At 43.3% G+C, this 13,448-nt stretch overlaps 1 protein-coding gene across 1 annotated transcript in view; it reads right to left on the reverse strand.

The window, feature by feature from the left end:
• LOC124622942 (ankyrin repeat and SAM domain-containing protein 1A-like) overlaps positions 1–13,448 on the reverse strand; it is a 579,621-nt gene that overhangs the window by 181,075 nt on the left and 385,098 nt on the right. The window contains exon 6 of the mRNA XM_047148732.1: positions 2,839–3,065. Coding sequence (XP_047004688.1) covers positions 2,839–3,065 — 227 coding nt within the window. The remainder of the gene's footprint in view (positions 1–2,838; positions 3,066–13,448) is intronic.

A 13,448-nucleotide genomic window follows, 5' to 3' on the forward strand; every position in this document is an offset into this window, starting at 1 on the left:
ATATGGCGGTACGTCCTGAACATGCTCGTTTTGGTAGTCCAGGTGTACAGAACCAAAATGTTGCATGGGCGTACTGAACATGATTTTTGTACACGGTACACTCAGCGTAGAACGTTACTGTGAGGGTGTAGACCTTCCACATGAGAGTCTTTTCAGGGGTGCATTCGGCCCAGCCTTCATTTTTTATGGGTGACAATTCGCGATCGCATCGAACTGACTGTGCAGGTGCAGGAGCTCTTGGAACGAGAGGGTATTCGGCGAATGGACTGGCCTGCTCCCCCGCTCCCCCCCCCCCCCCCATGACTTCAGATCCACCGAGAACGTGTGGGATGCGTTGGAGAGATGTATTATTGCAGCAAATAAATGGGTAGCAACGAACATCAAATAGTTGTCAACCGCGCTGGTGGAGAAATGCAACGCCTACCACGAGAGCTCCTTTCCAGCCCTGTGGCCAGCGTGGGAGCACGTTGCAGAGAATGCACTGTCGTCCGTGGCGATCACACGCTCTATTAAGAACAATGTCCAGCCTTTTTTAACGTCCAGGCGACGATAATGAATACCACTTTAATCATGTCTTTCAATAAAACTGTCTTTTCTATTCGTCTTTATTTTTTATTTTTTATTTTTTTTTTTTGGTCGCACTGCACATTTCTTCAGTTACCTTCTGTACTATACTGTGGCAGATTTTTTTTTTTATGTACAGTCCAAGTTTCATCGAGATATGTTAATTGGCAGTGAACATCATGCGAAAGTTACTTTCGTTCTTACGTTCTGCGTATCACTGTAGCACAAAGACTTACAGCTGTGACAAAGTCATAATATACAATATAAAATCGAAGCTGGACTTATCATTTTCAGCACATCACTAAGCACTACGATTATCATCACTGATCTGCAAACTATTCTTATGCAAAGGTTTAAGTGAACGGAATGCTGTTTCTTTCTGTCGTTTCGCCTACTTTTGAGAAGTCAGTCTTTCTGTTCGTTTTTCTTCTTCTTGGTGGAGTGTCTCACTCCCATCTTCCCTTATTCAATTTCCTGTGGTATGCCGGTTCTGCATCTGGGCTACTGCATCGTGTCGGATTTATGTAAGACAGCAGGTACCGTCAGTCTGTGAAAGAGAATCCTTCCTGGCTCGATGTGTTACTGGTCAGGGCTAGCCCTCAGTCAAGCAATTACAAAGTATGCTGCATCAAATATAGCTTGTAATTTCTAGAATTATCTTCCATTTTCAAGCTAACTTCTTGTGAAATCTGGGAATTTACATAAATTACTTGCTCAAAAGTATCCGGACTCTTCTATGTTATCCAGAATCAATCACTACATGTGACGAGAGTCGGACAGGGCAGTAAAAAAAAAAAAAAGACCCGGCAACACGGGAATAGGTAGGGCTCATGAAAGCTCGTTGATTTCTAACGTTTCACGAAAGTCTATCCGGCCCTTCCACAGCTGCCCAAATCGGTTGTTGATGACATGACTGAACAGAAAACGCACAGGAGCATCTACAGATGAACCAAGATCAGGTGGCCTCAAGTACTGACGGACAGGGGCCGTAGAGATTGCGGACGATGGTTGCAAAAAATCGCATGAACTGGCGGAAGAAATCACTCGCGAGCTACGATTTTCTGCCAACAATCCAACTAGCACAATGACTGTGCGTAAGGAATGAAGGAGGATGAGGCACAAAGATCGAGCAGCTTCTCATGAGCCTCTCATTTCTGTTCTCACTGCTAAGAGCCACTGGAGTTGGTGTAAAGAGCGACGCTAACGGGCAGTGGATGACCGAATTGAGTGATTTGGAGGCACGAATCACACTATAGCCGATTGAAGGGTTTGCTTTTGGCATATGCTTGAAGAACGTTACCTGTCACCATGTGCAGTGCCAATAGCGAAATACGAAGGAGGTGGGGTCACGGTATAGGGGTGTTTCGGCGCGGATAGGTATGAATATATATAGCAGCATTCTGTACCGCATACATTAGAAGAACTGTGCGGCTATGATGAATGATTGAATCATCATGACAATAAAGGAGCGTCTGTGAGGTAATTGTTTGCGGACAACAACATTCCTGAAACAGAGTGCCCTCTTAAAGAGTCCCGACTTGATTCCGATGGAAAACCTTTGAGATGAGTTAGAATGCAGTCTTCGTTCCACACTCCAGTGTTCAACATCACTACCTACCTTCTCTGCTTTCGGCTGTCGGCTCTTCAGGAAGAATGAGCTTGCTATTCCACCACAGACATTCAGACACGTCACTGAAAGCGTTCCATGCAGGGTTCAAGCCTTCACCAAGGTGAAGGGTGGACACATTCCATATACATGTCCACTAACAGGTGTCCGAACACTTTTTCACATATAGTGTATATAAACATATAAATGTAAAATGTAAACATACAAATGTAAAATTTAAGCTTCCATGCCCGGAATTGTCACAATTAATAAAATATTCCGGGCTATTATACCGTGGCCGAAAGGAATCACTTTAAAACACGACGTTTCGTCCCCATCTGCGGAGGACGTTTTGAAGGAGGATCGTAGCTTTGATGCATGTCCGTTTCACACCATGGGTCGCTAGCGAAATGTCCTCCGCAGGTGGGAACGAAACGTCGGGTTTTAAAGTGAATCCCCTCGGCCATGACATAATAGCTCGGAATATTTTAGTAATTGAAACATACAAATGCTTCTACTAAAATGGCGTTTGGTGGAGGGGTCATGAACCCCCTGAACCACCTCCCTCCCCTTCCTCCCCCCCCCCCCTCGCCACGTCCGTTGGATCCGCACCTGGGAAATAAAAAACACACACAGACAGAGTGAGAGAGAGAGAGAGAGAGACTCACGGCTGATGATGGCGGCGATGTCGTGCGTGACGTGCGCGGGGAACTGTCCCAGCAGCTCCATGACGGTGTGCCGGCGCTGGTCGCGGGCGCAGACGTCGACGCCGGCGGCGAGCAGCGCGCGCACCACCTCCAGCTTGCCGTACATGGCGGCCTCGTGCAGCGCCGTGCCCGCCGCGGTGCGCGCGTTCACCGCCATGCCCGCCGCCAGCAGCACGCCCACCACCGCCCTGCACACCACACCGGCACCCGCCGCCTCGCTACAGCACACCACACCACACCGTACCAATTCAGCAGCAGCAGCTCGCATCTACAAGCGGCTACCACCGCGCCTCCGACGAAAAGCGGCCGCAATTGCACTTTTGTCGCCTCCCTAAGACTACAAAAATACTTACTCAAAAACAGGGGTTTTAAAAGTTCCTGGCTTTGACCCCTTCGAATTAAAACTGAAAAAAGGAATACGAGTACCTAATATCTTGCTATGTATCCAGGACAAATATATACCGGCTGTAGAAGTATGAAACAGGAATTTAGTTGCAACAATTACACGTTTGTTGTTTCAAACTGATTAACAATATTTCATTCAAAATGATCTCCACTGCCGTTTCTACATTTCTCCCGCCTCTCCGGCAGTCTATGAAATCATTTCTTCTTTTAAAGCGAACCAGTCAGCGAGCCATTTTCGTACATTTTCATACCAATTGAACCGTTATTCAGCGACAACGTGCAAATATATGATAATCGGACGGGGCCATGTCTGGACAATCTACATCTACATCATACTCCGCAAGCCACCTGACGGTATGTGGCGGAGGGTACATTAAGTACCTCTATCGGCTCTCCCTTCTATTCCAGTCTCGTATTGTTCGTGGAAAGAAGGATTGTCGGCATGCCTCTGTGTGAGCTCTAATCTCTCTGATTTTATCCTCATGGTCTCTTCGCGAGATATACGTAGGAGGGAGCAATATACTGCTTGACTCACCGGTGAAAGTATGTTCTCGAAACTTCAACAAAAGCCCGTACCGAGCTACTGAGCGTCTCTCCTGCAGAGTCTTCCACTGGAGTTTATCTATCATCTCCGTAACGCTTTCGCGATTACTAAATGATCCTGTAACGAAGCGCGCTGCTCTCCGTTGGGTCTTCTCTCTCTCTCCTATCAGCCCTATCTGGTACGGATCCCACACTGCTTAGCAGGATTCAAGCAGTGGCCGAACAAGCGTACTGTAACCTACTTCCTTTGCTTTCGGATTGCATTTCCTTAGGATTCTTCCAATGAATGTCAGTCTGGCATCTGCTTTACCAACGATCAACTTTATATGATCATTCCATTTTAAATCACTCCTAATGCGTACTCCCAGATAATTTATGGAATTAACTGCTTCCAGTTGCTGACCTGTTATTTTGTAGCTAAATGATAAGGGATCTATCTTTCTATGTATTCGCACCACATTACACTTGTCTACATTGAGATTCAATTGTCATTCCCTGCACCATGCGTGAATTCGCTGCAGACAATAAGTCGCATTCCCTCGTATTTCTCAACTGAACGCCTCGATCATTTACCTGACCGTTTTGCTGTGTGATGGGGCGTTGCCACGGAGCAATATGATTGTGTTGCCTTTTTCCATATTCTGGTAAATTTTCAGGTAATACTCGATTTAAATCGATCATTTGATTTTGGTAGCGATCAGTGTTGAAGGTTTCACTAGGTTTTAGCAGCTCATAATAGATGACACCCTTCTGATCCCACCAGACACAGAACACTGTCTTCTTTCTAAAGCGATTTAGTCTTGCAGTGGATGTCAATGGTTTGCCTGCATTCACCCATGATTTTGGACGCTTAGGATTCTCAAAATATATTCATTTTTCATCGCCTGTCACTATTCGATGGAGGAGCGACTTTCTTTTCTATCTGAAGACCAGCATTTCACAAGCTGTCTTTCGATTTGCTTGCCGCCTTTCATTCAGTTCACGTGGAACCCATTTTCCCTCTTTCTGCACCTTACCCATAGATTTCAACCGAAGAGAAATGGCTTTCTGCGTCACATTCAAACGTTCCGCGAGTTCCAGTTAAGTTCGAGTGTCATCTTCATCCAATAACGCCTGCATTTCGTTGTCTTCGAATTTTTTAAGGTATTCCCGCGCTCATCGTTTCTCACGTAAAAATCACCTCTTTTGAATTTTTTGAACCACTCGAAACACTGATTCCCGAAGAGCATGTTCGCCGAAAGCTTCGATAATCATTCGATGCGATTCTGCAGCACTTTCCTTCACATGATAACAGTAAACCAATGCAAATCGTAGTACGTAGGCACAAAACTCTAAATGTTTACGGGTTTAAAAAGTCGTTACAGGAAGCAGATGGCGCTGCTGACGCGGTCTCACGAGCCCTACACTGACGGCTAGCACCATCTAGAGGTAAATTCCGGTTTCATACTTCTACACATACATTATCTCCGATTGCCTATTACAAAGGAACAAATGCTTTTAACCTTCATGTTGCTTCTTGCCCAGTTGAGAAAAAAAAAGGCACCTTGAATGTGACATTGTCTCAATCAGGTGATAAGGAAGATGTCAGTTACTACCGACCAGTATCACTGCTGATGTCATTTTCCAAAATTTTTAAGAAGCTTATGCATTCTACAACAGTATCTTACCTTAGCAACAATAATATCCTTAGCAAATCACAGTCTGGGTTTTAGAAGGTTGCTCTACTGAGAATTCCATTGACATGTTCACTCAACAGACTTCACAATCATGAAATAACAAAACAAAACCATATTGGTGAGAATTTACGGGGAAAAACACATTTTGGAACTCCTAAAACAACACAGTTCGGCCACATCTGCACTTAGAACCACTGCAAATCTTGAGGGGATGCAAATCTTGAGGGGATACAAATCAGTAGGTCCACGTATTTTGCATACTATCGTTCAGTAACGTGTTATGGAATAATGCTCTGGGGTAACCATCGTTAAGAAAGAAAGTTTTCATGGCGCAAAAACGTGCTGTAAGAATAATATATGGTGCACCTTCGATCATCTTGTACACATATGTTTACGGAGTTGGCCATTGTGACTATTGCTTCATAGTATATTTACTCCCTCACAAACTTTGTTGTAAATATTCCATTATAGTTCAAAAGGAACACTGATGCACATAATCACAGTGCCAGAAGGAAAAATGACATTCATTGCTCCACAGTAAGACTGTCTTCAGCACAAAAAGGATGCACTATGGCGCAACAAAAATTTTTGATTACTTACCCAGTGACATAATATCCGGAAGACAGCAAAGTAAAGTAAAATTTGAAAACAAACTGACGAAATTTCTTCTTAACAACTTCTTTTATACACAGAAGAATTTCTGTTACTGTAATGTGTAGAAGGTGGTGGGTGGGACTTACGAAGTCACTATATATATATATATATATATATCTCACTTTTGGAAAAAAAAAAAAAAAAAAAAAAAAAAAAAAAAAAAAAAAAAAAAAAAAAAGAAGAAACTTTAGAAATGTTCAGAATGTAACCAGATCTACAAATTAATTTGCAATGTGAATCTAAAATTTTTCTTCTCACATCATTATGATCTATCGTGCAAATTGATCCATGGAACATGAATCTAACTAACTAGAGTGCTCATCACTGAGTAAGCAGCAAGCGAATGAAATGGACAAATTAATTGTCTCTCTCGCCAGTTACAAGATACATTGTGTAAATCGCCTCCTGCAAGCAGGAGTCAATTCCGCCGACATTCAAAGTCGATTGCATCGTGTGTTTGCGGATGGAGTTATGGGTGATAGTGCTGGAGGGAATAATGCAAAAAATTCAAGGCTAGTCGCACAAATGTGCGTAATGAAAGTGGCCGAGGGAGACGTTCAAACGTGACTGATGGATATGGACAACATGCTGACAAAATTGTGCGTGCGTGAGTTATGTTCACAATTTCCGAACTTCATGTAAATGCTCCTAAGATTTCAAGGACAAACCTTTTTAACACTGTCACAAAGAGATTAGGTTACCATAAATTTTATACATGGTGGATGTCAAAATGTCTAATCTATGTTCAAAAAACAGAAAGATTGAGCTCGGCCTTCACATTCCTTCAGCACTACATGAAGAAAAAGAGGAATTTCTGAACATAACAATGACTGAGAGTGCGTTGTGGGTGCAGTACGTGGACACTGCATCTAATGAACAACTCAAACAGTGGATGTACAATCATTCTCTCAATAACGCCAAAACATTCAAGCAGATGCAAACAACAAAATGATAGGTACAATTTGTTGGGGTCGCAAAATTTAGACAACAGAAGTGATGAGAGTAACCTGAGAAATAATCATCTTGCAGGCGTTGGAAGCTCCTGCTGACGCTTGTTTCCCGTGATTGAGAATTTTTTTTTAAACTCCGCCATCTGAAAAAACAGAATGTATATCTTTTTCTATGTATTCGAACAACATGAACTTTGTATGACATTATACGGAAATAAACCGTTCTCCAAGGACATTAGCCGGCCAGTGTGGCCGTGCGGATCTACGCGCTTCAGTTTGGAACCGCGTGACCGCTACGGTCGCAGGTTCGAATCCTGCCTCGGACATGGATGTGTGTGATGTCCTTAGGTTAGTTAGGTTCTAAGTTCTAGGGGACTGATGACCACAGATGTTAAGCCCATAGTGCTCAGAGCCTTTTGAACCATTTTTATCCAAGGACATTCACACTGAGAGACCACGAACACTACCTCCAGATCTAGAGCTGTAGTCCTCGAGTCACCCAACGGTATCGCTATTATTGTCCTCCTCCTCCTTTGTACCATTCTAGAACGATGCATGGAAAGAATGACTGCCGATAAAATTCTGTATGAGCTCTAATTTTTCTGATCTTGTCCTCGTCGTCATTTCGCAATAGACGTACTGTAGGAAGTAATCTGTTGGCCGGAGCTTTTGGGACCTACGCTCTCGGAATTTCATCACTGAACCACGCCTCTCTTGTAAATGCCACCCGATTTTGTTGTACATTTCCGAAACGCTCTCGCCCTTACTAAACGATCACTAGACGACACGCGCCGGTCTTCGTTTTCATTTATTGGCTTTCGGGACGTGCCTATTCATCCATCTCAATAATAGAATGTCAATCATGACGATATGAACGTAAGGACAGCACATCGTCTAGTCGCCGACCAGAGAAAATTCCGACACGGCCGAGAATCGAACTCAGTCCCCTCCGCTTGGCAATCCGCCACGCTGACAGCGAAGCTACCGAGGCGAACCCTAGTTAGTTTGAAATTGTCATTCCGCTTCACATCGCTCTGGACTGTTACTCCTTCGCCAATAGCGTAAGCGAACAGTAATGGTACTCGTCGCCTGCTTATGTACAATACTTTACATTTATTTACGTGTAGAGTTAACAGCTACAGTCACCCGGCACTGGGGCCTCCTTCTAGACAACAGCATCGTTTGGAACAACCTCATGCATCATTTACATACATTGTGAGCAATAATGATCTTGTAGCACACCAAAGGCATACACTCTAAACTGCACACACATTTTTCGATTTCGTCCCATTACGAATACCAGGGGAAAACCTGTCAAATCGTGGGTGTCTAGTTTTGAAAGAGTGTGTGCTTCACTGATGGAGATGAACCCAGAAATGGGCGGCCCACAACATAAGCAGCCCCGTCAAGTAGCGATGATGTCGGTAAACTGACTTTTCGCCGGTGAATATCTTCCAACAAGATAGCCGAGGTAATGGACACAATCCACGGGCGTGCTGATTTCATTGTTAAACGAAATGAGTGCCGAAATACTGAACAGTGAAGAGATGAATGCAACAGATGAAACATGCAGAACTGTTTTGACTCCTTTTGATGTTACAAGGAACATCCTGCTTCTAAGGGTGAGGATGAAACCTGACTCCTCATTAATGATCTAGAGTCTACGGAACAGTACCAGGAATGGCACCACAAGGTGTCTCCGTGCCTGGAGAAATTCCGCTTTCAGAAATCAGCCCAACAATTGAAGGCAACTGTTTTTTGTGACAAAGACCTTACGCTATTGGTGGACTACGTTAGGGCTGTAGCATAATTGGTGACGATTATCCCATGCTCCTAGACCACCTCAACGAAGTAATTAACATGAAACGCCGTGGAAAGTTGATTAAAGCGATACTTTTCTTCGAAGACAATGTATTTTCACACAAATCCCAAGTCGAGTCTGGAAAATTGAAAACCCTGTCTTCGGTCAGGCAATCATCTTTCCTGTTCCCTTGACCTGGTCGCTTCCGTTTAGCAGCTGTATCTCAACCTGAAGATACACGTGGAGGGTCATCATTTTGACGATATTAAAGAAGTGCAACATAATGCGAGAGCTGTTTTGATTCTAAATAACACATGATCATTTTTTTTAATGCAAAAGAAAAGTTGCAACAACGATGTAGTAGTTGCATCAATCTGGCAGTCTCTGACTATTCTTTCTGTCCAGAACTGGGGCCGGCCGAAGTGGCCGTGCGGCTCTAGCGCTACAGTCTGGAACCGAGCGACCGCTACGGTCGCAGGTTCGAATCCTGCCTCGGGCATGGATGTGTGTGATGTCCTTAGGTTAGTTAGGTTTAATTAATTCTAAGTTCTAGGCGACTGATGACCTCAGAAGTTAAGTCGCATAGTGCTCAGAGCCATTTGAACCATTTTGAACCAGAACTGGGAGTTGGTCACCTCTCTGTAAAGCAAAGAGCCGACATTCGATCCAACTTTTACTGTTCTCTTCAGGACACTGAATCAGCTGATTCAGAGCGATGGAGCTTCTCTACCAGATGTCTCAAACCTTTAGGATTATAATTTCACAGATGATAGATGATTCTAGACCGTGTGCTTTGAGATGAGAAACTGATGGTCGTAAATAAATAGCTTTTTATTGACATGGAGACTTTAGCTCCTACAGCAGGAACAGAAGCTCGCAGCAACTGTCCAAAGTGGCAATAGCCAGACGCAAAATATTCATTACAACATAATCCATTGACAGAATACAAATTTAGTTGAAAGCATCTGGCCACATCGTTTGCACACATTATGATATGCGTGTGATTGCTCATCCACCCACCTTTCCACACTGTATTCTTTAAAAGACAAATTTCACAGGCAAGTTGACAGATGATCATTGGTGAATCTTCTCCGACAGCACACACTATCATCTCCTAAAATTCTGCTTTGCATACAGTTCTGTGTTGTGTACAACGGAAATATTTTTTGTCTGGAATGACGCTGTTTCTCGTAACTTACTATCCCTAAAACTCCTCTCTGTAATCAGTACAGTTTTCGCACACTGCATGATGATGCTCCATACGTTAGAGGCAAGACTGCAATGCTCTCTAACAAGTAATGCTCCGTCTTCGACAACCAGTCATGAATTGTATTCAGTGGTAAACTCAACCTTTGACACAGGAAAAACGACTATGTATGTTTCTCAAAGTGGTGCCACCTACGGCGATACAGAGGATGTTGATTGTTGTAAAACAAACAGTTTACAAACACATACCTCACACGCCGAGCTCATTCAAGTCTTTGTCCCGCCTGAAATATTTATGTACGAGTAGGACTTCTGGTTCCGTATCTCAAAACGGATCGTCTATCGTCTACATAATTTCTATCGAACAGGTTTGAGACATCCTGTATATAAACTTTTGAGTAACATAATTATGTCCACCTCCGGGGTGTGATGTCTACAGTGCTTACCTCATGGCCTACGTGTATATCACGTGATGTGAACCGTTGACGTAAGGCCCTAAGTGTGACCAACACGGTAATTAAATTTCGCACGCTGCCGTCATCGGTGTAGCAAACAATTTAGTTGAACTGCAAATATAGGATAATATACCGAGAAAAGTTGGCAATAAGTTTAGCTCCCTTAACTCTCTGACCTAAGAAAATCGCTTGTGGATTAATGGTACCACCATTAAAACAGTTGTAAGTTCTGGGCCCCATGGTAGCTTTCTTTTGTGCCATCAGGACATGCAGGTCCCGCTTGTGATCGACTTGGTTGCAAGTTCATACTCGGAGGGCACGTTCACTCGAGTGTGACGATTGTCTTCCATGGGGATGATTATGTCGTCCGGCGATTTATGAAAAGACTATGACATGATAATACGCTGTCTCCCGATTCCCATTTTAACCTAACTGAACACATGCGAGAACGGTCGTGTTCGTCGGTTAATCCTGCGCTACACGGTCATCAACATCTAATGCCACTTGTGCAGATAGCTTAATGCTATAAATCCAGAAAGGCATATCTGCACCTGACTGACAGACTTACGGCTCCTCAAGCAACAAAGGTTGTTTACAGTGAATGCTTGAAGGTGACAGTAAAAATGTGATCAGCTGTATGTGGTGGGCCTTTTCAGTTTCACTTAACAACTTAAATCAAAGTTCTAAGACAGCATAGGCATGACTAACAGGCACAACGAACCGGCACCCGCTACCACGAGCAATGCTTTCCTGCTATTTTCCTTCAGTATGTATCGGTGATACACAAAACAGAATTATATTCAAGTTGAGAGGGGTAACGTAAGTCTGCGTTCTTTCAGCCGCTACGGATTCAGTCAGTGGTTTTCAGCGTGCAATACAACTGAAGTCTGCTTCAAACGGAACAGCGTAGGACGTTGTCACTTGAAGAACATTACATACAGGACTCACGCGAAAATCGTTCAGGCAAGAAACTCTTACAACAAAACTTATATTTACTACATATAAGCAAAGTACTGATCGGTTTAAAACTATAAGTCGTTTACATAGAAGAAGTGAACCACTTCAGAAACATCATTTGCAGCATATGTAGTAGATTGTACAGATGGCAAAGCAATTATGCGGAATATTTGTAGCACCTGTGGGAACGCAGCCTGTGATTAAAAAAACATGAGGACGGCAGGTTCAAATCTTGTGGTGAACAGAGACTGAAGCACGCCTTATGAACCTACGTACTCTTTCGACATGCAAGACGAGTGAGCAAGATTAGGAAAGGAAGGAAAATCAGATTTGTCAGGCAGCGATCATTACAACGCAAACTCCCCGTTTCATGTTAGTCTAAACTTTACAATGGGCCGTCCTCGCATTACGCTTCTTCGGGGTACGGCGTGATTGTTGGCAAAACACCTCCGTGATGAGCTCGAGGTAGCCGATTGGTTCTGAAAAATCCGTGTGCCCACAAAGCAGAGGCCTCCATTAAATGTGATTGCTGCTCTGCAAATTTGTGTTTCGCTTGCTTCTACGAAAAATATCGTCCGGAATTCTATTCTAGCGCAGGAAGCGGTGAAAGCGGTAGCGAGCAGACGATTCCGTAATCTATTTTGTAACAAAAGGATTACAGATCCGAAGAAATTTTGCTGTAATGATTGGTTTATTACCGAAATCAATGTGGCGAAAATTACTATTTTTGAATAATTTTTCATGACAATTTAATGATATTCTGTCAAAAAAAGGAAAGAAAGAAAGAACGTACACGGACAGTCCTTCAGATGATTAAAGAGGGGTCAATTTTAATTCATTTGCTTTCTGAGACGTTTTATTTTGTAATATCGTGAAGCTGGTTTTGGAAGTACGACAGGTCCAAAGAGGGAAAATACCGGGTTATGTGAATCAAAATACGAAGCTGTTGGCTACTGTGTTATTCGGCCGCCGGCCGGAGTGGCCGTGCGGTTCTAGACGCTGCAGTCTGGAACCGAGCGACTGCTACAGTCGCAGGTTCGAATCCTGCCTCGGACATGGATGTGTGTGATGTCCTTAGGTTAGTTAGGTTTAATTAGTTCTAAGTTCTAGGCGACTGATGACCTCAGAAGTTAAGTCGCATAGTGCACAGAGCAATTTTTTGTTATTCGGCCAATCAGTGAAGAGGTATTTCGCACGCTTGGGACTGGGAGAGGAATTTCGTGAGTAAGTCGAAAGGAGACAGCGGTCAGCTTTTATGACGAGAAGTCACGTATCCTGGAGCTTTACGTCAAGACTGAGTAATATTTGTTTTTGAATAATTTGGTTATTTGGTAGAAGTTCATGACCAATCATGGACGACGTCTACGGAAATTTTGTACGTATTAGTGACTATTGAAATTTTCTTCCAGTGCAGACGTAGCAGAGAACATACAGAGTCCAAATGTGCATGGTGGTTGAGCGAGCATTCTAAACTTATAAGTTTGTTTATACAAATTGCTTATTGGCTGATGAAAAGTGCGGTTGTATCAGTAACAGGTCTCAATTAAACCTTAAGATGGCTACTAGAACGAGAGATTCGCTGTAACTGTGAAAGGATTAACACAAACTGTTTGTTTTCTTACTTCCTTTTCTGGGATTGTGTGCTCAACGGATTTGGTAGCAAAGCACTAAATGGCAATACACAAAATATGTTTTAAGAAGCAGCTTCTTCATGGCGAAGTTACAGCCCGCCCCGATAATGTAAACTCACTTTACCGTTATAATACAGATTCATATCACGTCACGGTACGGCGTACGTTCGAGGAACTTACTAAAGTGAGTACCTTCTGTATCAGCAGCAAAGTAGAATATATTTTGCGCTGCCAAAAGAGGTCTGTTATGTCGTTCATGTACGAAAACGACTACAAACTACGTAGAGAGCAGT

This window comes from Schistocerca americana, chromosome 7 (genome assembly GCF_021461395.2).
Source record: "Schistocerca americana isolate TAMUIC-IGC-003095 chromosome 7, iqSchAmer2.1, whole genome shotgun sequence".
Classification (NCBI taxonomy): domain Eukaryota; kingdom Metazoa; phylum Arthropoda; class Insecta; order Orthoptera; family Acrididae; genus Schistocerca; species Schistocerca americana.